Raw genomic sequence first — 23,763 nt, forward strand, 5'->3', positions numbered from 1 at the left:
TACGAATTGACAAGTGCCACTTTTATTTTAGTAGTTCTCTCTCCATCCATTGTTTGACGGGGTATACTAAACATAGATATTTAAGATTAATTGTTAATTTAACTAATCACGAAATAATTAATTATTATTATTTTCAATTATATCCTTAATAATTAGTTCATTTTGTTTAATTGAAAAGTTATGTAAGCTTTTGATATACTTGCTATAGTAGAATTATATTAGTCAAGTTATACTTTATATTAAATTTTTCTTGAAAAAAGTATATGATCTTATCCTGACAAATAATTGTGGACAAGGAAAAAACATAAAAGGATTTAAATCATAAATTTTAACATGTAAAAGTTAATTAGGGTGGACTTATTAAGACACAAGTATAGTATTGGTTAAGTGTTTAGAATTGTGTTTAATTAGGGAATGTTACGTGTAACAGAATTCTGTTACACATATCTTTAATGCTGTCTATCTGGATTTAAATATGTGTACACAAAAACTGCACCGCTACTAAATTAAGTTAAAACTAAATATATTGAAATTTCGAACATAAATATAAAGATACTTGTGCATTATCCCTACATAGAACAATAAAAATTCTTTTAATTTTTGGTACAACTAATAATGACTTTTTTGTGGAAGTCTTATTTTTCAACCCAAAATATTGGTCAATTCTTCTTTAAAAAATCAAAATACGTAACTTTATAATTAGTTCAGCAAAAAAATAATTATTATTTACCCTTATTTTACCTTAAAATAGTAAACTTTTTCTTCAAAACTACCACAACTTCGCTAATAACACATATAATAAGGCTATTATTATAAATATATATTTCCTCCGTCCATTATTTTTTGTCATAATTTCTATTTTTAGAGTCAAACTATAAGAATTTCGATTAACATTTTAAGATGTATTTTTCATCATATTGATATGCGAAAAATTGCAATTTATAGTACTTTTTATATAGTTATTGGATATCTAAATTTTTTGGTTAAAATATTGAATTAATGTAATTTAATTTGATTTTAAAAATTAATCAAATTGACTTTTAAAAAATATGTCGTGACAAATAAAAATGGACGAAGGAAGTATATTTCAGGTCGTTCCTTCATTTACTTTTATTTTAAAAATAAATTATCATTTTAATATACTAAAACATTATAAATATATTTTGTATTTAACATTAATTATTTAATCCTTAAATTGTTTTCAAAATCTAATGAGTATTAAATATTAGCTAACTTAAATATTATAATATCATACGGAAAAATAAAAATAGACAAAGAAATATTATACTTTAATTACTTGTCTAATTTTTTTTGTCCATTTTAACAAATTAAGAAATAATTATTTTTTTATTTATTAGATTCTTAATTAATTACTTTGAAAAAAATTTAAAAATTCTTATAACTTTTAAGTTTTAAATTTATCTTCTTCATATTATATGAGTAAAATGATAAAGTTATTATATCAATAATAATTTTTAAATCAGGTGTGTCAAAAATGGAGAAATAATAAAAAAACAAATCTGTCAAACGGATGTGGAAAATCAATGAAATGGAATCTAACAATAGTAATTTGTACACGTGGTGTGAGTTTATAAGATGGAAAGTAGTATTCCTTTCGTTTTTTAAAAAAATAATCTAGTTTGATTTAGAACGGAGTTTAAGAAAAGAAAAATACTTTTTATTCTTGTGGTTCAAAATTGAAGTTATATCAAATGTATCAAAATGTACTTTAATCTTGTGGTATTAAATATACCACGTGAAAATTTAAAGTTAAATAATTGTTAACAAAAAAAAAAAGTCATTCTTTTTTAAACAAATTAAAAAAAAATATGATCATTTTTTTGCAAGGGAAAGAAGTATTACTAGAGGAGATTTTCCCAACAGTTTTCATTTACACACATGGGTTAAGTATTCATAAATAAAAGAGAAAAATCTGTTTATAAGTTGGAGAGTAGTATAAATACAGGAGATTTTCCCAACAGTTTTCATTTATACACATGGGTTAAGTATTCTTAAATAGAAAATCGGAAGTATTATAAATTCTCACACAAAGAAACCACGTTTGCTCATTTTCGTTATTCCCTTAAAAACATGGGAAGATGAAAGAAAAAAACTAACACATAAAAAGATTGTGAGTTTACTTTCATTGTTTTTCTCTCTGTATTTTTTTTTTTTGTGTACCAGAAATAATATCGCGTTACGATATGAAGAAGATGATGGAGATAAAGAAAAAGTTGAAAGGATCAAATGTATTGATTGGGATGTTAATAGTTCAAGTGATAGCAACTGGATTACAACTTCTTTCAAAAGTGATTTTAAGTCACGGGACATTCGTTTTTGCCCTAATGACTTATCGTCATGTTGTTGCTACTCTATGCATAGCCCCTTTTGCTTTAATTTGGGAAAGGTTTGTTACTTTTTATCGATGCTAATCGTTAAAAAATTTTTGTTATCTTGTAAATTAATTTATCATTTTTCGATTTAATTTGTAGGGATAGTTTGGTGAAAGTGACGTGGTCAGTTTTATTCTGGCTGTTCATGATCGCATTAATTGGGTAAGTTTGTTGTTGTTTAGAGTTATCGTATTTATGGATTGTGTAACTAATTAAAAAGGGTTAATGTTTAACAACCCACGTACCGGGAATTGAGCCATTTCATGACGATACTTGCATGCGCCACCTTTCATAGTTTCATGACAAATGTCTCTTTTTTCCCTTTTTTCCGCGATACATATTGACTGTGAATTGAATTTATGAAAATACATTGAATATGTTACTATTATTTTGATATTTTACTTTTCTTTTTGTGAAATTGAACCAAAAACACTAATCACTTATTGTTATTTTGCAAAAATAGAATTTGAAAAATAGACTTTTCAGATAAATAATAAAAATAATATATTCAATGTAATCTGCAAATTTAATTATCAAGTAAGATATACTATTTGTTGCTGATAATATGTTGATTTGCACTTGTGGACGCTGCATTGAGTTTTATACAGTGTGATGTGAGATAATTTAAACTTGCATTAGATTCTATTTGGCATGGATTAGCACTAACTAATCTTTATGAACAATGCATTAGATTCTATTTGGCATGGATTAGCACTAACTAATCTTTATGAACAATTTGGTGATCTTATTGTTTGGTAGATTTTAGTGTAAATAAGCTAAGATTTCATTGAACTTCTTGGGTTAGCTAAGAGCTAGAAATGAAAGGAATTTATTTATTGATTCTATTAAGAAAGGATTAGGCTTCACTCCATTTCTTATTATCTTTATTTCTTCAAGTTTCTACTTTAATAAAGAACGTATCATTTCGAGATTAATAATTTAGATTTAATTAACTAGAATAAGAACAAATTAAAGAAAAAGGAAGCTCAATCAAAAAACATGTAAAAATTAACTTAAAATATAGAAGCTAATAATCAGAAGTTTAAAAAGTTCCAAATGGAGGATATATCGAAAATAAACTAATGAGAAAATATTTGACACTAATAAAAGATTCTTTCACCATTCGTCATAATGTTGATCGCTATGAGAAAATTTACAAACTTCAAATTATAGATCGTAAAAATCTGCTAAAAGACCTTACCATTTCTATTATAAAGATTTTTTTTTTTGAGATTTCTATTATGAAGATGAAGAAAAGAGTGTACCTATTTAACATCCTCCCCAAATGGGCTTATTCATAAGTCTTTAGGTGAAGGAATAATGGGCCAACTAAGTAGCAGCAGCTCTTAATGGATGGACTAGGCCCAAATAAAATCTCCAAAATTATTTTCATGATTGATCAGTATTCCTCCTTTGTGTATCATGTGGATACCTTTTTATGTATTGTAATACTTACAAATTACAATCTTCAAGTATTTGCGTTATTTATTTGATTTAATACTAGCATTTTGCATAGCTTCTTAATAGTTTTGTACCTATGTAACAGGATCATCATGGCTATGGGTTTTTTCTATTATGGCCTCAAAGATACAAGTGCTACATATGCTACTAACTTTCTCAATCTAGTTCCAATTGTGACCTTTATCTTCTCAACTGTGTCACGGTAAGAAACTACTCGATGTTTCGGACATGTAATTTATATATCGAATAGCTCCTTTAATTTGTTCTGATTCTGCGTTGTATATATGCAATTGTTGTAGTGTGGAAAAGTTAAGATGGAAGACGAGGCTTGGTAAAATTAAACTTTTAGGTGCAATTTTGTGCTTGGCTGGAGCATTGACAATCACTTTTTACAAAGGGAAAGTTTTCTATATCAGTCATCACCACAAGCATCAAAACAGTTCCAATTATCATGAGCATAAACTTCGTGGGACTATATTTTTGATGTGTAGTTGTATGTCTTACGGTTGTTGGTTCCTTATACAGGTAAAATTGTAGTTCAAAATTGACAGTATATAAGACGCGTATTTTATGATGTTAAATTGTGTTACAGTCTAAGGTGTCCAAATTGTTCCCGTACAAATATTCTGCAACGTTTATTATATCCATCATCGCGACTATCCAAAGCGCGATTATTGGAGTATCAATGGATAGAAGAAAAGCCTCTTGGAAGCTGGGATTCGATATGCAGCTAATTACAATTGTTTACTCGGTAAGAATACTTAATTAGCCAATCATAAACAGGTTCGTCTGAATTCAGTAACTTTCTCAGAAGTATAAATAATAGATTTTGTATTTAGTTAATCAACTAGACTGTGGTAGAATTGCTTACTCACATTTATAATTCATAATGTTGTAATCCTGAATACGCTTTTGCAGGGCGGATTGGCAACGGCAGCATCATTGTGCCTCATATCATGGGCAGTTACAAAAAGAGGACCAACTTACCCTTCTATGTTCAATCCTCTGTCATTGATATTTGTAGCTGTCGCGGAAGCTTTCTTCCTTGGTGAAGAAATCAGTATCGGAAGGTAAAAAAAAAATAAAAATACGATCCTTCATGTAATTCAAGATAAATGTTGTTTATTGATTGCAGGTTGCTTGGCATGTTTCTTATCATAGTGGGATTGTATTCATTCCTTCGGGCAAAAAGCAAAGAGTTCAGTCAAATTGGATCACCAAATGTAGGGGCCGCTGAAGCACCAGTACCTGAAATTGAAGCAACAACGCCTCGTTCAAACATGGAATTACCAATTTTAGCACGCGAAAGTGCTAGATTTCAATCAACAACAATACAAGTTGCTAGTCCAATTCTAAAACAGGACGAAGACAAAGAAGAGGAAAAACAATACATATGATTTTTTTTGTTTTTTAAAATAGGAGTGTGCTGTTCAGATTCCAAAAGGATCAATTTTTGTCCCTTGGAATATTTGAAGAGTCAGTAACCCTCAGGTGTTTGTATACAAAACACTAAAATTAAAGAAGAAAAAGTCATCCAATCTATACAAGTCAACTTGGTTCGGACTTGCGTCCTACTATGTAGCTTATCAAACTTGTTTCACTTAAATTGTTTTAAACTTTGTCAAATGACAATATTATTAAGACATTGATAGGTTAATTAGTTAAATAAACATAATATATAGCATGTCGTCTCATACTGAATTCATGGAGAATTCCCCATTTAAGTTGACAATATTTTTCTATGGTCTTGAACGGCCAGAAAAGTTAATATCCACAACTATTTTCCACTCAATAAGTGTTCCGATACCGTTGAACTTTTTAATATTTTGCACGCCCTTCGTGAAATGTTTTACTCCGTTACTGTCGCGATAATGATGTTTAAAATTAGCTCATTAAAATATGATTCATTCCATTTAAGTTCGAAGGGTTATGCATCCATCAATTTATTTGCTCAACTTACATTGATCCACCCAATTCAACCTTGGGTCGATACATTATCAATTTATTGAAAGAAAAGTTTTTTTTTTATTTGATATGTTATGTACAGTCATAATGAAGAAAACAATTTACTAGACACTTTATTATTAAAAGATAAAATGAAAATTGAGTTAAAAATAGGTAAATTGGGTTATGACCTACTCTTTTTTGGGTCATTATTAACACAATTTATTTTGACTAGTTTGAATTCAACTAAACCCGTTCATTTGACATTGCTATTTATTTGCAGTCCAGCATAGTGAGCAATCGTTGAGGTTTCATTGTCATTGAGAGGGCTAACCAGAACATAGAGAAAGATTTTACAAGTAATACTCAAAAAAGAAGAAAACATTTATGATCAAAACAAAAAGTCTTCATAAGAACAGTGAACAGTATATATTACTAATATTTACATTAAATTTTACTTCATTGAGAGGACTTTCTAAAGTGGGAGATTTTGTTTGCTTGACGTAGTCATTAAACTACTTTTGATAATAAATTAATTATTGACTTGATTTTGTTGTTGGACTTTTGGCGACAAGCAGAGACAATTTGGCTTTTGATGTGTTAAAAAAAAGGGCAAACTAAAGTCAAAACTCAAAATAGAGTTTAAATGGTGCCAAATGGAGTTTTATTAGTGATCCAATTTGTTATGTTAATCTGACTTCGGAGTCAAAAGGGTAAAAAAAAATTATCAAAAATTTTAAAAAGGCATATCAATTTTCTTTTTAATCAAATTGCAAAAACGCTCCGTTAAGAGTGATTTTTCTTGACAAAATTGACGTTGTTACTTCACTAAAAAAACGTGAAATCGCTACCCTTACAACCAAAGTGAAAAAAATATACTAATTCTGCTCAATTGTCTTTCACTTTTTTTCTAAAAAAATTACTGATTTTTTTAAAAAAAATTATTGCTTTCTTCGAGGCAGCAATATGTTTAAAATTAAAAAAAAATGTTATCGCTACCTGACAAGTGATTTAACAAAAAAAATTCAACTTTTTAAAGAATCGCTACGATTTCAAATTTAGAAAGTTTTCTTTTTTTGAAAAAAATGTTGCAGAGGCAGCGATATTTAAAAGAAAAATAATAATAAAGTCACTGTTGGGGGAACGATTTTTATGTAAAGACGTGAATTTTGTCAGAAGAAAATCACTCCATCAGGAGCGACTTTACCCTCTTGATTAAAAAGAAAATTGTTGTTATGAATTCAGTGAATGGGATATGACAAATTAGTCATCCTTTTTTTTTTGTTATTTCATGCTTAGCTAGCGTTTGGCCATAGATTTCCAAATATTCTTGGCAAATATTATTTGAGTGAAAATTTGGGTGAAATTTCACAATGTGTTTGGCCATAAAATTTGGGAAATATATTTCACCTTTTTAGAAAAATATGATTTATACACACAAGTTTTAAAAACTATCAAAACTAACTAAAAGTTTGTATTACAAGTCAATTGAATGTTAGTTACAACAATAACAAATAATGTCCATGACACTGAAGCAATGTGGTAATTTGGAGTGCAACAAGAATTATTCCATACATCGTGAAGTAGATAAAGTACATGACTTTGTTACCTAAAATCAATTTTTAATAATTTTCATCAACAATCATATCATTATTTAATATTCACTAAATATGTCATCACTATTTTGGTGTTCACGTAAAAAATGATATAATACAACGCAAGCAAATACTAGAGAGGGTGTTTTTGTAAAAGATAAAAGATTGGGGTAAAATTTTAATTTTTAAAATATCCCAAATAATGATATTTGGCCCAAATACTAGAAAAAACTAGTATTTGGAAATTTGGGATATTTGCCAAAAATATTTGCCAAATAATGAAAAATTGTATGGACAAATATTATTTGCCAAATTTTTCCCAAATATTATTTGTCTTGGATTGGACCCATAAAACGAGTTCAGAAATATTATCTGTCGGTGCGCCTAACGCTATGATTTGTTTTCTGTGTTAAAATACTCAAACGCAAAAGATTTTTATTTTTATATATAAGATAAATTATTAGCTTATACGTGATAATTTTATTGTATTAAATCTAATGATAATCCTAATATATTGTGATATTGTTTGCTAAACACTAGTGCACCTTATGTGTCATTCGTTTTCTTACTAGTATTGACTTTCAATATGAGAGTTTGTTTGCATATATAACAATTTTACATTCGAACTTAGTTTTATATGACATATTATCATTATAATATTGAGATTTGTATTGAATTTCTTTTTATTTGCACTCTTTAATCTTTACCATAAATGTATTTATTTTTGAAAAAAAATTTCAATATAAATTTTTTTTTGATAAAACATAAATATTTTATATCAAGCATTGTAATAAGCTTGAAAGTTGAGCCCCACATAGGCTCACTAATGAATGATTTTAAATAATTTGTATAATTTAAAGAGAAAAAAAGAACTGATTTTTTAAAAATTTGGCAGGTTTGTTTTGATACATATAAGTGGTGTAGCGGTCCTGCATTCTTGTCTTGTAATCCAACTGTCCCTCAAAAAGCTCCAGCTTAGGTCACCGACACCAATAAAAAGTCATCTTTTGCATTTAAAAAATAATTAAAAGAAGAAAAACAAATTAGTTTATTGTTGTTTTTTAACCAGTAGAATAATATTAAAGAGAACAATCATTACTATCAACCGACAGAATCTACCAATGTTCACATTTCTCGTTATTATTTATAATAAAATACCTGTACTGCTTCTGGGACAAATTAACTAATTAATTAATTAATTGTTTTACCTACAACTTAAATATCCTTTTTGGCCTAAATGTCATCGTAATATTGGAAAACCTGTCTTTTTTATGAGGGAAAACGATTCTTCTTATTATTCAAAAAAAAAAAAAAACTTGTTATTTTTTGACTAAACAATTTAGCTAGCGTTTGATAAAAAATTTCTAAATATATTTGTGTGTAAAATTTCACCATGTGTTTAGCCATAGTATTACAGAAATATATTTATTTTTTTAAAAAAATATAATTTATACTCATAACTTTTAAAAATATCAAAACTAACCACAAGTTTTATTACAAGTCAAATTGGATCTTTGTTACAACAATAATGATAGTGTCCATGATACTAGAGCAATTTGGTAATTTGGAGCGAGTGCAACAAGCATCATTTCATACATCGTGAAGTAGACAAAACACATGACTTAGTTATGTTGAGCCAGTTGTTCGTCATTTTCATCAATACTCATATCATGATTTAACATTCACCGGATATTTTATCATTATTTTAGAATTAACGTAAAAAAAATTATGTAATACAACGTAAACAACAACTATAAAAGGTGTTTTTGTAAATGATAAAAGTTTGGGTAAAACTTTAATTTTTAAAAGATACCAAAATAATGAGATATTGATCAAAAATATTTATTAAATAATGACAAAGTGTATGGAAAAACACTATTTGTGAAGTTTTTTCCCAAATGGGTCCTTAGTTCAGAGAGTTGAAGGTATTCTGCCATTTTATTTATTTAATAAATAAATAACACAAAATGATTTTCAACGGTGAAAGAAATTATATGTTGTTAAGGAAAAAAAAACAGAATTTTATAACTGTTCTTGTAAATGGTTATTTTTTTCGAAAGTAAAATTATATTTTTTAAAACTTATTAATTTACTTATATTAAGCTTCAAAAGAAGTAAATCTAGAATTTAGAATTTGAAGACAATAGGGGTTGGGTGCACCATTAACGGTTAATGCACGTTTATTGAAGCATGCTACACAGTGTCGATTTGTATGATAAGTTTATTAAATATAATTATGTAAAACAAAAGTACTAATGTATAAATATGAGTTAATTAACTCTATTTGATCATGTTTTCTTTGTGGAATTGTTATTTTAAAATTCACTTTACAACAAGATGTCGCAAGATCGAAATTAGAAAATGAGATTCGAGCCAAATCCCCTCACCTATGTGTGTGTAACTCAAACCTTTGCGCTCAAATAGTTTTATCTATCTCAAAGTATGTATATATATAATTTTTTGAAGTTAACAACATGTGACACTTACATGGACACGTGAGTCCGCCTCTGCCACATCAGAATGGGTGGTCGGCACTTTTCTTAGATATTTTTATATTTATTCTTATAAAAGTTAGTCTTTTGTGGAGTTAAATTAGGTTTAACGTTTAGTTTTATCGGATAATTTATACAAATATTTCCTTTAGAGGTTATTATTTAGATTTTGTCTTGCTCTGAGTTCGGAGCAAAAATTAATTTATCATGAAAATATCTATAAAATTTTAGATTGTAATTTTAAAAAGTTCAAAAATGTTAAGGGAAAAAAACTCATTTATTAAGAAATTATCCTAAAAGAGTAATAACTAGCAAAAATTTCTAATTTCTATCATGATATCAAACCTAAACTCTATCATAATTTTGATATACTTGATATTGGGGATAAACTATATCAATATTCAATTTTAGGACCGTTAATTTAAGACATAACTAAAAGTTTTTTTTTTCTTTCAAATATACTATTTTGAAATTGCTTCAAATATGCGGCATAAAAATTGCATAAATTCGTGCCTAAAATTTGAAAAACTTTAGATAAAGCTCGACTTTGTTAAGATCAAATATCAGATATTTTTGTATAAAGTTTGGTCATGTTTTTTAAGGTCAACTTAAGATAGTTTCTACTAAACACTTGTTTACTAAAGTTGTAACCTTGCCAAGTTTGAACTTTAGAGATGTAATAATTGCACTTCAACAACATAATATCTTACAGACTAATTTTAGGCTTTTTTTTTTCTTATTAAGGTTATAATTTTGAAAAGACAAAACTTCAATCAACAATTTGATATGGAGTTCAAGCATATATATAGAATTATACTTTATGTATTTTAATATGAAATTTAGATAAATACAATTTTTTCATAGAAAAGATAATAATTCTTCAAATTTTAACAATTTATTGTATCAGTGGTGAATTTAACAAACTATTTTGCCACAATAATAATACCATAGTCTATTTTGGCCACAATAGTAATTAATACCATTGTCCTCAAAAAATGTTAACAACACCCACTTAATTCAAATTTACTTTTCATATTCAAAATTATTTATAACATTATTTATCAAAATGTTTATGAGGTTATGGATTAAATATATTATTTGAGGAGCTGACTTAAAATGCAATTAGATTTTTTTTTTTAAAAAAAAAATCGAGTGGGTGAACCCCCTTTGACTTAAGCAAATGAAAAAGATCAGATTTGAACTAGAAGTTACAACAACCATGAAATTGTCAATTGATTCTATTTTTATGTGGCAAATATCTATGTTAATTGTATCCACAAAATGCAGAATCCAAATAAATGGGCCAAATGTTATCCTTAAGATAACTAATAACTGGACATTAGCAAATACAGTTTTTTTCCAAGACTACAAAGTCTTTTAATTATGGGTATTATAACTTGTTGAAGTTGTTAAATTAATTTTTTCTCACCTAGGTGTTGATTTAGATGTTCTACTCATTTTATAATTTTATTGATATGTTAGCCAGGTGATTTTGACAATTACATGTACATTAACAAAGACACATAAATCGAATAAAATATTTATAACTTAGATATAAATAAAATTAAATAGTCAAAAATCCTTTCTATATGATACATCCTCCATCACAATTTACATCTCAGCGTTTGATTGGTATAATGTCTAAGATATTATTACATCATTCTAAAAAGAATGATCTTGTTTAGCTTAATATAGGCTTTTTTAAACGGGAGACTACTACCAAAATTACTAAGTTTGATTTTTTACCTCCCCAGAATAAAATGTTAGTGAAATTCAATAAGAATGAAATGCGAGTGATAGCCATTAGAAGTCGTCATGTAAAATAAACGCTTATATGAATTACTTTTTTTAGTCATAATAATTATCACATAAATATTTTCAAAAAAAAAATCATTTAGACGAGCTCATAAGTGAAAGTACGAATTTGAGAAAACAGTGGGCGAAGCGTGGGAACCCAAAAACATGTAGCTGTCTGCTTCAGCCACAGATTTTTAACCGAAAGTATTTTGGCTATTGAGTAACCTTTAAAGCTACTTACTTTATAATCAAACTAAAGAATATAAATATGAAAGAGTCATCATTCTAAATTAAAGTTAACGACACACACACAAAAAAAAGAGTCAAATTGTACCCATTCTATCGCCTCAAGTACAAATGTGTGGGACCAGTGATTTCAATATGTCAATCATTTTTATTAAAATGTCATAAAATATTATTAAAGTATTAAAAATGGTATAAAATTGCCTTAGCTTCAAAATATCCTTCTCATCTACCTATTGGTTCCAAATACCCTTATCATTCACCTTTGGGTTCAAAATTGACCACTTATTTAACGGTTTTAAATTTAAATTATTTATATATTTTTGTAAATACTTCACACTAATTTAATTTATTAATATAATTTTTAAACCAACTCAATATCCACTCATTACTAACTAAATGTGAAGTATTTTTAAAAATATATAAATAGTTTAAATTTAAAATCGTTAAATAAGTGATCAATTTTGAACACAAAGGTGAATGACAAGGACATTTTGAAGCCAATAGGTGGATGAAAATGACATTTTGAAGCCAATAGGTGGATGGAGGGTAATTTTATACCATCTCCAATACTTTGAAGGTATTTTAGGCTTTTTTCTTTATTCGAAATACTAGAATCACATATCTATTTATTTCTCGAGGTAAATTTAGTCAAATATATTCTTTTAAGGAATTTTAAACAGAATTTTCATATAGTTATAAAATATTTAAAGTATATAATTATTAATTTAAAATATTTAAATAAAATAAGAGAATATTATAGTTAAGAAATACTTTATAAATTATTTAATTAATAATTTAAATTTCTCAGATCTCACTTTATAAAATATGTATAAGATTTCGAAAGTTAAACGGGTTCTTTCTAATTTCGAATGGAAGTAATCAACACGTGAATTAACCATGGGCTTCAGGGAACTAGGAGTCAATTTTGTATACAGAAAATCAACTCTTTAACTTTTTATATAACACAAAAAGTTATCGAAATCCATCTCTTTTGTCAATTTGTTTTTCACTATTATCACATTATGATGGGGACAAGGAATCAAGGATGGGTTCGAATCATTTATGTTTATCGAGGAAAGTAATCTAATGAAAATCATCTTTATATATTATATTATTTTTTTATTTGAAAAATTCAACAAAGTTACATTTTTAATTCCTTTAGAGTATCTTTGAATTCACTCATAAAAAAAGCGAAACCGATTTATCGTTAGTTCATGCATTATTTTCCGCTTAGACGTTACGCACGGAACAATTTTTGAGCCAATGCCTTCCCACTTGGTTGCCTAAATACATGATACACCAAGACGAATTTAAAATTAAAGATTTTATAATGATTTAAATTAATATACCATAACAATTGAGTATTTAAATATACTTAACGAATAGTCAAATATTTTATTTTCATGGAAGAATTCAGAAAAAAAAATTATTAAATTTTTATTACACTGATATAATTTTAAATCCGTCATTGCCTATCTATAATTCTATAAACATTACACAGACACGGTATCTTGTCTTCATCAATATCACAACTTTTGGCAAAGACAAGTTATTCTGGCGTTGAGGCCCACCTTATGTTCATCTTTTACTGATGAATGCTACATATAGTTTTGGTCTTATCCCAGTTTTCATTTTTCCTTTGATTTGTGACTTTTGTGGATATCTTAAGATAAGAATGAATTATTAGCCAATATAATTACATTACAATATGTTAATTTAGTGTGACCTTTTGTTCTTATAAATGTTTTAACAAAATTAGATATTTGTTGTAAATTACAAAACAGACTACATTTTGATGTAATATTTAAAATCATTCATTGATAAGCATAAATAGGAAATGGTTTTGTACATTTATAGTAAAACCAAATTAGAGTCGTCTTCTATACAAAGTTTTCTTATTCAAAGTAAATACTTTTTTTTTTGTTATTCACTACTCTAAGCTTAATGTTTAGAGGTAAAGGACAAATCCATTTGTATATTATATTCTTAAGTCCTTACGTTTATTTTTATTTGTCGCACTTTACTTCATAAAAGTTAATTTTGTCTAATCTTTGAATATTATATTAGATTAATTTAATATTAAAATATAAAATTTTGATAATATATAAAAAAAATATTATAAAATTACACTATTTTCTTATTAATATGATAAAAAAAATAGATATCTTATACTATTGGCCAAAGTCCATAAACAATTACTCTCAAAAAATAAAACGTTGTTGTAAATCCATTATATATGTGGATGATCCATTAGAGTTATCCAACAATTAATTGGATTCATGTATTAGTGTTTCCAATGTGATAAGATATCAAGGTGATATGAACCTTGATGATAACTATGGAAAATTTCAAGGTGATCTTTGACTATGATACCTCAACACTATAAATAGAAATATCATTCACCATTGTATGACATACTTGAATAAGAAAATTATCTCCTCTATCTTATACTTCTTGTCTTTTTCATCTTATATTCTGAGCTTTCTTTACAACACGTTATCAGCACGAAATCGCTACTTGCAAAGGTATTATATAAATATTTTTATTTAATTCACATATTCTCTCATAATTTTCATTATGTCGAATTTATCCAAACTTGAGTTTGTGGCATTAGATATTTCTGAAAAGAATTATCTTTCATGGGTACTCGATGCTGAGATTCACTTGGCTGCTAAAGGTCTTGATGCCACTATTACTCAGGGAAATGAAGCATCGAGTCAAGATAAGGCGAAGGTTATGATTTTCCTTCGTCATCATCTTGATGAGGGCCTGAAGATTGATTATCTGACGGTGAAAGATCCACTTGAATTGTGGACTGATTTAAAGGGGAGATATGACCACCTAAAGGCAACAGTGTTGCCAAGAGCTCGTTATGAGTGGATGCATTTACGGTTTCAAGATTTTAAGACCGTAATTGAATATAACTCTGCTATATTCAGGATAACCTCCCAGTTGAAATTATGTGGGGAGACTATAAAAGATGAGGACATGTTGGAAAAGACACTTACTACTTTTCATGCCTCGAATGTGATATTGCAGCAACAATATCGTGAAAAGGGTTTTCAGAAATATTCTGAACTAATCTCATGTCTTTTGGTGGCTGAGCAACATAATTCTCTTTTAATGAAAAATCATGAAGCTCCTCCCACTGGAGCTGCTCCATTACTGGAGGCAAATATGGTGGAAGCACGTGATCAATCTGAAGTAAAAAGAGATGATCATCGGGGATATAATAATGCACGGGGACATGACAAAGATAAAAGACGATACACTAATCCTCAAGGTGATGGTCATAATAAAAGGGAGAATAACATGAGTTCTCAAAATAACCCCTCAAAAAGTAATTGTCGTCGTTGTGGCATGAAAGGCCATTGGAAGAATGAATGTCGCACACATGAACATTTTGTAAGGCTCTATTAAAATTCCTTTAAAAATAAAGGAAATAAAAGTGGTGCTTCCTCTTCCAATGCTCGAGCTGAGTCACATATGACTCTTAAAGATGGTGATGAGCCGGGAACATCTCAGAAATATGATAAAGATGTTGAAGCAAATTTGGCTTTAAAGGATGATGTTTTTGATGGCCTTGGTGACATTACTCATATGGAAGTTGATGACTTCTTTGGAGATCGAAACTAATGTTTGATTTTTTAGCTGGGGAATGAAGTCTGTTAATATTTTACTTATGTATTTTTAATTATTATGTTATTCATGTTGAAGTATTTAAATTTCCGTTGTTAATTTTGTTTCTTGCTTCTTTTGATGTATTTTATTTTAATGAAAATTAATAGAAATCCCCAGTTGTCAGTTGGATTCAAGATGAGTAATGAAGATGTATGCCTTCTTGATAGTGCTACAACGCATACAATATTAAAAGAAAAGAAATACTTTTCTAATTTGGTTATGAAAATAGCATATGTCAACACAATATCAGGTAGTACAAAATTAATTGAGGGCTCTGGAAGAGCGACCTTATTACTACCTGGAGGGACAATATTAAGCATTGATAAAGCATTATATTGTAGTAAGTCTCAAAGAAACTTATTAAGTTTCAAAGTTATTCGCCAAAATGGCTACCATGTTGAGACGGCTAATGAAGGAAAGGTTGAATACCTTTACATTACTACAATTAATGTAGAGAAGAAAATTGTACATGAAAAATTACCTACATTTTCTTCTGGGTTGTACTATATAAGTATAAGTACAGTTTAATCACATGTCGTAGTAAACAAAAGGTTTACTAATTTTAATGATTTTATCATTTGGCATGACCGGTTGGGCCATCCCGAATTTAATATGATGCGCAAAATCATTGAGAATTCACATGGACACACCTTAAAGAACCCAAATACCCTTCAATCAAAGGAATTCTCTTGTGCTGCTTGTTCTCAAGGAAAGTTGATCATTAAACCATCAACAGTTAAGGTTGGAATTGAATCCCCTGCGTTACTGGAACGTATACAGGGTTATATATATGGACCAATTCAACCTGCATGTGGACCCTTTAAATATTATATGGTCTTGATAGATGCTTCTATAAGATGGTCACATGTTTGTTTATTATCAACTCGCAACATGGCGTTTGCGAGATTGCTGGCTCAAATAATAAGATTGAAAGCACAATTTCCAGTCCATACAATAAAGACAATCCGTCTAGATAATGCTGGTGAGTTTACATCTCAAGCATTTAATGATTATTGTATGTCTACTGGTATAACAGTTGAACATCCAGTTGCTCATGTTCACACTCAAAACGGTCTAGCATAATCATTGATTAAATGTCTGCAATTGATAGCTAGACCATTACTAATGAGAACAAAGATATCTGTGTCTATGTGGGGGCATACTATTTTGCATGCAGCAACACTTGTGCGCATAAGGCCGACCAATTATCATGAATTCTCCCCATTACAATTGACTTTTGGTCAAGAACCAAACATTTCCCATCTTAGAGTTTTTGGATGTGCGGTGTATGTCCCAATTGCTCCACCACAACGCACAAAGATGGGGCCTCAAAGAAGGTTGGGGATATATGTTGGGTATGAATCTCCTTCAATCATAAAATATTTGGAGCCTATGACTGGAGATTTATTTAAGGCAAGATTTGTTGATTGTCATTTTGATGAATCAGTATACCAAACATTAGGGGGAGAACATAAGTCATTGGGAAAAGAGATAGATTGGAATTCATCATCTCTATCTCATCTGGATCCTCGAACAAACCAATGTGAGCAAGAAGTTCAAAGAATAATTTATTTGCAGAACATTGCAAATCATCTACCAGATGCATTTACTAATCTTCCAAGGATTACTAAATCGTATATTCCAGCTGTTAATACTCCAATTCGAGATGATATCCCGACGGGACAAATTGTTAAGGCAAATGAGTCTAGATCACATTTGAAGCATGGTAGACCAATTGGTTCCAAGGATAAAAATTCTCGAAAGAGAAAAGGAATAAATGATCAAGATGATCATGGGTTGAAAGAAATTTCTCAAGATGAGACCCAAGTCATTACACATGATGAGGAGGAGGTTCGAACTTCTGAAAATAATGAAATTTTAATGAATTATGTCTCGACGAGAAAGTTGTGGAACCGAAATAATGTTGTGATTGACAACATATTTGCCTATAATGTTGCTATTGAAATAATGCAACAAGATGAAGATTTTGAGCCAAAATTTGTTCACGAATGTAGACAGAGAAATGATTGGCCAAAATGGAAGGATGCAATTCAAGCTGAATTGGCTTCACTAGAAAAACGTGAAGTTTTTGGACCGATAATCCGAACACCTGAAGATATCAAACCAGTGGGGTACAAATAGATTTTTGTACAAAAAAAGAAATGAGAAAGGTGAAGTCATGAGATATAAGGCCCGACTCGTTGCTCAAGGTTTTTCTCAAAGACCTGGCATTGATTATATGGAGACATATTCTCCAGTGGTAGATGCAATCACCTTCAGATATCTTATAAATTTGAAAGTTCATGAAAAACTTGAAATGCGTCTAATGGAAGTTGTCACAGCCTATCTATATGGCTCATTGGACCACAACATTTTCATGAAAATTTCTGAAGCATTCAAAGTGCCTGAAGCATACAAAGATTCAAGAGAAACTTGTTCAATAAAACTTCAGAAATATCTGTATGGATTGAAACAATTAGGAAGGATGTGGTACAATCGTCTGAGTAAATATTTGTTAAAGAAAGGGTACAAAAATGACCCGATTTGTCCCTGCATTTTCATTAAACGGTTGGGGTCTGAATTTGTAATAATAGCTGTGTGTGTTGATGATTTGAACATCATTGACACTCATAAAGAGCTTTTAGAAGCTGTTGAGTGTCTGAAAAAAGAATTTGAAATGAAAGATCTTGGCAAGACAAAATTTTGTCTTGGCTTATAGATTGAGAATTTGTCAAATGGAATACTTGTTCATCAATCAACGTACACATAAAAGGTACTAAAGCGTGTTTACATGGATAACTCACATCCATTGAGTACTCCAATGGTGGTAAGATCGCTTAACATCAATACAGATCCATTTCGACCTCAAGAGAATGATGAAGAGCTTCTTGGTGATGAAACTCCTTCTCTTAGTGCGATCGGGGCACTAATGTACCTTGCTAACAATACTCGACCAGATATCTGTTTTGCAGTAAGTCTACTGGCAAGATTCAGTTCCTCCCCAATAAAAAGACATTGGAATGGTGTTAAACACATACTTCGATATCTTCGAGGGACCATGGACGTGGGTTTATTCTATTCCAATGAATCCAAATCAGAACTGATTGGTTACGCAAATGCAGGGTATTTATCAGATCCGCATAAAGCTCGATCACAAACAGGCTATATGTTTACATGTGGAGACACGACAATATTTTGGCGATCAATGAAGCAAACGTTGGTAGCCACTTCTTCAAATCATGCAGAAATAATAGTCATCCATGAAGCAAGTCGAGAGTGCGTCTGGTTGAGATCAATGACCCATCGTATTCAGGAAATGTGTGGTTTTTCTTTGAAAAAGAATATACCAACCACAATGTACGAAAATAATGCTGCATGTATAGCTTAATTGAACAGAGGATACATCAAAGAAGACCGGACAAAACACATCTCACCAAAGTTCTTTTTCACGCATGATCTTCAACAAAATGGTGAGATAGAAGTTCAACAAATTTGTTCAAGTGATAATCTTGCTGATTTATTCACTAAGGCATTGCCAACATCAACATTTGAGAAGTTGAGATACAACATTGGAATGCGCCGTCTCCGAGAAATCAAGTAAAGTTTTCATCAGAGGGAGTGAAATACGCGTTGTACTCTTTTCCTTAACTATGGTTTTGTCCCAAGTTGGATTTTCCTGGTAAGGTTTTTAACGAGACAACATTCAAAGGTATTAGAGATATGTGTACTCTTTTTCCTTCACTAGGCTTTTTCCCACTGGGTGTTTCCTAGTAAGGTTTTAATGAGGCACATAATCTATGGATATCCATGGGGGAGTGTTGTAAATCCATTGTATATGTGGATGATCCATTAGATTTATCCAACAGGATTCATGTATTAGTGTTTCTAATGTGATAAGATATCAAGGTGATATGAACCTTGATGATAACTATGTGAAATTTCAAGGTGACCTTTGACTATGATATCTCAACAATAAATAGAGATATCATTCACCATTGTATGACATACTTGAATAAGAAAATTATCTCCTCTATCTTATATTTCTTGTCTTTTTCATCTTATATTCTGAGCTTTCTTTACAACAAACGTGATATATAAATTTAATGAAAAAGAATTTTTACAAAGGCAAATATTTAACTAACCAATTGTTAACTACTAACTACTCCTACTAACTATATATATATACTTCTAATAAAATTCAGTTTACAGCTAACTGCAGTTAGTAACTTCTATACATGTGAAGGTGGTTTATACCTTTACACAATTGTATCCGAATTGATTTTATTTTATAATCTAAGCTAAAATTAATCTATTTTTATTTATTGTATATCTTCCGATGAACCGACTCCTAGTTTTGGAGTTTTGGATCAAGTTGATACGTTGTTGTCTTAGTTAGTACACCTCATTTTGATTTATATGATAATGTTTAATTTGATACAGAATTGATTAAAAAATAACAGAAAATATTTAGAAATTTAGGTTTGAACATAAATTATAGATATTGTGGCTATAGATAATACTATTACGAATCATGAACACAAAGTTAAAATTATATAATTTTCTCTATTTTAATTTTAACTAAGAAAACAAATAAATTCTTGAATTTTTGAGAGTCTTAATTAAAAGTATTTAAAGTGTATCTAATATCCATTAATATTTTTGATTTTAAACATGTCATATTATATAATCGTCTAAAATTAAATACATTTCTTAATTAAACATACAAATTAAAACTGAAAATTACTTAATATATATATATTTTTTTAGATCGAAAGAGAGAGTAAATTTCTTATGTAGTGAAATTAGGTGTTAATCAAAAGGTCAAACAGAGGGATTGTTGGAGTATTTCTCATAACAACGTTTATGCATAAAATAAATTGGCCCTTGGGATGAACCTTAAATCTCGATGCATAAATGTTAGAATATGTTATTAGTATTTCTCGTAACAACATTTATGCATAAAACAAATTGGCCCTTGGGATGGACCTTAAATTTCGATGCATAAATATTGAATATGTTATAAGTATTTCTGGTAATAACGTTTATGCATTAAAACAAATTGGCCCTTGGGATGGACCTTAAATCTCGATGCATAAACGTTGAATATGTTATAAGTATTTCTCGTAACAGCGTTTAGACGAAAAAATTAAACCCCATTTTTATCTAAAATTGTTTCACAAAATTAGTATTAACTTATAAGTTTTTATTGAAAATAATTTTTCTATGATGAAATTTGTTTACTCTATTTTTATATACTCTACTTTATGTAATTACATTGAATATGTATTATTATCGTAATATTAACTTACAAGATTTTAGTTATATATAATGGTATAGTAAAACACTAGGTTAATTCAAACCTAACATATGACGAGAAAAATTCATCCTGCTATTGCGATCATATTATTACGAAAATATTGCATTCGAAAAGAGAGAGAAATAATATGCTTATTTTAAAAAATGGTATTCTTTATTTAAAATTATTAATGTGATAGAAATATTTTTAAATCAAACTATTTTGAGTAAGATATTTTTATGAATTCACATAATTAAAAAATATTTGCATTCCCATTTATAAATAGTTTAGTGTAATATACTATGTAATAAACATAATAAAAGAAAATAAATAAAAACTTAAGCTAAGTGACAAACTATTAAAAGTCAAATGATAATTCTAGAACAAAATTAATAAATACGATAATAAAAGCTTTTAATCGATAGAATAAAAGTAATTAATAATACAATAGGCTTTTAATATATATATATATATATATATATATATATATATATATATAAGAGAGAGAGAGAGAATAGGTTACAATGTTGTTAAGCCAACTGAAAGTTATTGGAAAGTCATTTGGTAATTGTAGGAATTTTTTTTTATTATTATTATTATTATTTACTATTGTAGCTTTTTAATAATTTGAAAAAATGTATTAAAAAAATATTAAAATTTTAGGGAAATTTTTTTTTTTTTAGTTAGCTTAAAAGTAGAAACTAATGGCTCAGGAGTTCTAAATCAACTCCAACTTTTTCATAAACTTGTTACCATCAAATATTATAAAATATATTTGATTACATTCAATATTAATATTAGATAAAATAAAAAATATGATATAATAATAATAATAAACAAATTATAGCAGCAGCAATAATAAATTAATAATAATAATAGTAATAATATATATATAAAAAAGAAAAAAACAACCAAAGGAGAAAAAAGAAATATAAAAGATAAGGAGGGCGAAAAACGTAGGAAAAAATAAAATATTACTCTTATATATTTAATTTATGTTAGTTGTTTTTTCAGAAAATAAATAACAAATCAACAAAAGAAAGAAAAGAAACAAAAAAGCGTAGGAAAAACAAATTTCATTAATTTTCAAATATTTTGTTGAAATTCAAATATATAGCTTATAAGAAATATGCATTATTTTAAAAAATTAAGAATAAGTAAGGTAACAAAAATATTTTCTTTCTAAAAAAAGATATTATATTAAATTTAAATTTAAATGATGTTTGAGTTCAAATAGAATTCTAACTTTTTAACCTCTTTTATTTATATTTTCACAATGTCATATAATGTTAATCTTCATATTTTTCACCACCGGTCATTAGATTCATTGGTGAGTTTACTATCTTCTTCATATTCTTTATTTTATTATAGATTTTTTAAAAAATATTTTTATTTTCTATACGCAGATGAGAGATTGTCTATTACAAACTAAATCATATCTTGAATTGAAGTAAGTAATTTTTTTCATTATTATGTTTTTCGTTTATTTTTTTAATATAATCAAACCAGTAGTACTGCTTAAATTATTTGAGATGCAATATATGTTAGAGTATTAGCAAGGTAACAATATACTACACAATATTTTTATAATTAGTTTTTTTTTTTACTTTTATGTATATGAATTTTTATTATATAATGAAAGGTTAGTTTAAGGACACGAGAACAACAAGTTTTTATAGATTTATTATAATTAGCTTTTTGATAAAGCATAAACAAATAAATCGATAATTGATAGATGAATTAAATGAGTAAATTTATCACGTGGGGAATTTCAATCTATATGAAATTTGAGTTGGAATAGAATTCTAACTTTTCTCATAGATTTGAAATTGAAATTCATAGCCATAAGAATTCTAAATCAACTCATACTATTTTATAAGTTTGTCTTTTTCAAATTTTACAAAATAAATTCTAATAAAGTTGATTTACTTTTAAAGATATAAAATTAATACTAACAATAGTTATAATAATAATAATAATTAATATATAAATATTAATAGTAATACATTGCCACGATAGTAATAATAATAATAAATATAAAATATAACAATCAAAAGAAAAAATGAAGATACACGAGGGAAAGATAAAAGAAAAACAAAATATAGGAAAAAATAAAATATCCTAAATATTTATCTCAATTTAAATATATAATTTATTAGAAAAATATATATTATATTTTCAACAATCTAGGATAAGGAAGAAAAATAAAAAGATCTTTTTTTTCCCAAAAAAAAGGTGGTATTTAAATTTAAATTCAAATGAGATTTGAGTTGGAGTGAAGTTCTAACTTCTTAACCACTTTTATGTATATTCTACATTAATAATTAATATTAAACTACCTTCTTTTTTGATTGATCATTAGCTTTATTCGTATATTAATTTATTATTTTTTTTATATGCAGATTATATTACACGCTATGTTTTTTTCTTCTATATACAAATTTGGATTGAAGTAAGTATTCTAATTTTAATAGTTTATTTTTAAGAAATTAGTACATTTAATTGAGTAAATGAAAAATGAAAAATATATTTTTATCAAGAATTTTTGGATGAAAACAAGCCATCGTAGAACTAAGAATACTCTAATTTTTTTTTAGATGAATTTCTTTTATCATTTATTATTTTTAATAGTCATCTAGATAATTGATTTTCTTGTTATTTTATTGATAATTGTGAAATTTTATACAGGCCATCTTACAGGCTTACAAATACATTAAATATGTAAGTTGCTCAGTCTTTATTTTTTTTTTTTGAAATTTTCTCTCATATATTATATATATATAAGAGAAACATTCTCAAAAAATGCTATTTTTATCACCAACTCATTTTCACAATAAGTCATTAATCAAGTACATTTC

At 27.9% G+C, this 23,763-nt stretch overlaps 3 protein-coding genes and 1 long non-coding RNA gene across 4 annotated transcripts; all 4 read left to right on the forward strand.

Annotated features, from left to right (window-relative positions):
• Positions 1-2,050: 2,050 nt before the first annotated feature.
• On the forward strand, positions 2,051-5,428 carry LOC101259517 (WAT1-related protein At5g64700-like). The gene is made up of 7 exons (XM_010319764.4): positions 2,051-2,407; positions 2,493-2,555; positions 3,940-4,056; positions 4,154-4,379; positions 4,447-4,605; positions 4,773-4,924; positions 4,990-5,428. Exons 1-7 carry the CDS (start codon positions 2,205-2,207, stop codon positions 5,249-5,251), a joined length of 1,182 nt encoding a protein of 393 aa, XP_010318066.1. The 5' UTR covers positions 2,051-2,204; the 3' UTR covers positions 5,252-5,428.
• A 9,077-nt stretch (positions 5,429-14,505) lies between these two features.
• LOC138347627 (uncharacterized) lies at positions 14,506-15,564 on the forward strand. The gene is made up of 2 exons (XM_069295932.1): positions 14,506-15,211; positions 15,368-15,564. The coding sequence occupies exons 1-2, from the start codon at positions 14,506-14,508 to the stop codon at positions 15,562-15,564; spliced, it is 903 nt and encodes a 300-aa protein (XP_069152033.1).
• Positions 15,565-18,400: 2,836 nt separating this feature from the next.
• On the forward strand, positions 18,401-19,210 carry LOC138347628 (secreted RxLR effector protein 161-like). The gene is made up of 2 exons (XM_069295933.1): positions 18,401-18,885; positions 19,006-19,210. Exons 1-2 carry the CDS (start codon positions 18,401-18,403, stop codon positions 19,208-19,210), a joined length of 690 nt encoding a protein of 229 aa, XP_069152034.1.
• Positions 19,211-22,248: 3,038 nt separating this feature from the next.
• Positions 22,249-23,721, forward strand: LOC138347235 (uncharacterized). Its single transcript, XR_011220013.1, has 3 exons — positions 22,249-22,355; positions 23,308-23,357; positions 23,594-23,721. It is a non-coding gene; the product is annotated as an uncharacterized lncRNA (long non-coding RNA).
• Positions 23,722-23,763: the final 42 nt, after the last annotated feature.

The sequence above is a fragment of the Solanum lycopersicum genome, chromosome 3 (assembly GCF_036512215.1).
Source record: "Solanum lycopersicum chromosome 3, SLM_r2.1".
Classification (NCBI taxonomy): domain Eukaryota; kingdom Viridiplantae; phylum Streptophyta; class Magnoliopsida; order Solanales; family Solanaceae; genus Solanum; species Solanum lycopersicum.

Excerpts from the sequence above, each read along its gene's own strand:
- LOC101259517 (XM_010319764.4), top strand. The coding sequence starts at position 2,205 with ATGAAGAAGATGATGGAGATAAAGAAAAAGTTGAAAGGATCAAATGTA. Across the intron at positions 2,556-3,939 it reads TTCATGATCGCATTAATTGG|GATCATCATGGCTATGGGTT; the intron begins GTAAGTTTGTTG and ends CCTATGTAACAG. Across the intron at positions 4,380-4,446 it reads GTTGTTGGTTCCTTATACAG|TCTAAGGTGTCCAAATTGTT; the intron begins GTAAAATTGTAG and ends ATTGTGTTACAG.
- LOC138347627 (XM_069295932.1), top strand. The coding sequence starts at position 14,506 with ATGTCGAATTTATCCAAACTTGAGTTTGTGGCATTAGATATTTCTGAA. Across the intron at positions 15,212-15,367 it reads ACGATACACTAATCCTCAAG|GAAATAAAAGTGGTGCTTCC; the intron begins GTGATGGTCATA and ends TTAAAAATAAAG.
- LOC138347628 (XM_069295933.1), top strand. The coding sequence starts at position 18,401 with ATGGATAACTCACATCCATTGAGTACTCCAATGGTGGTAAGATCGCTT. Across the intron at positions 18,886-19,005 it reads ATCCATGAAGCAAGTCGAGA|AGGATACATCAAAGAAGACC; the intron begins GTGCGTCTGGTT and ends TTAATTGAACAG.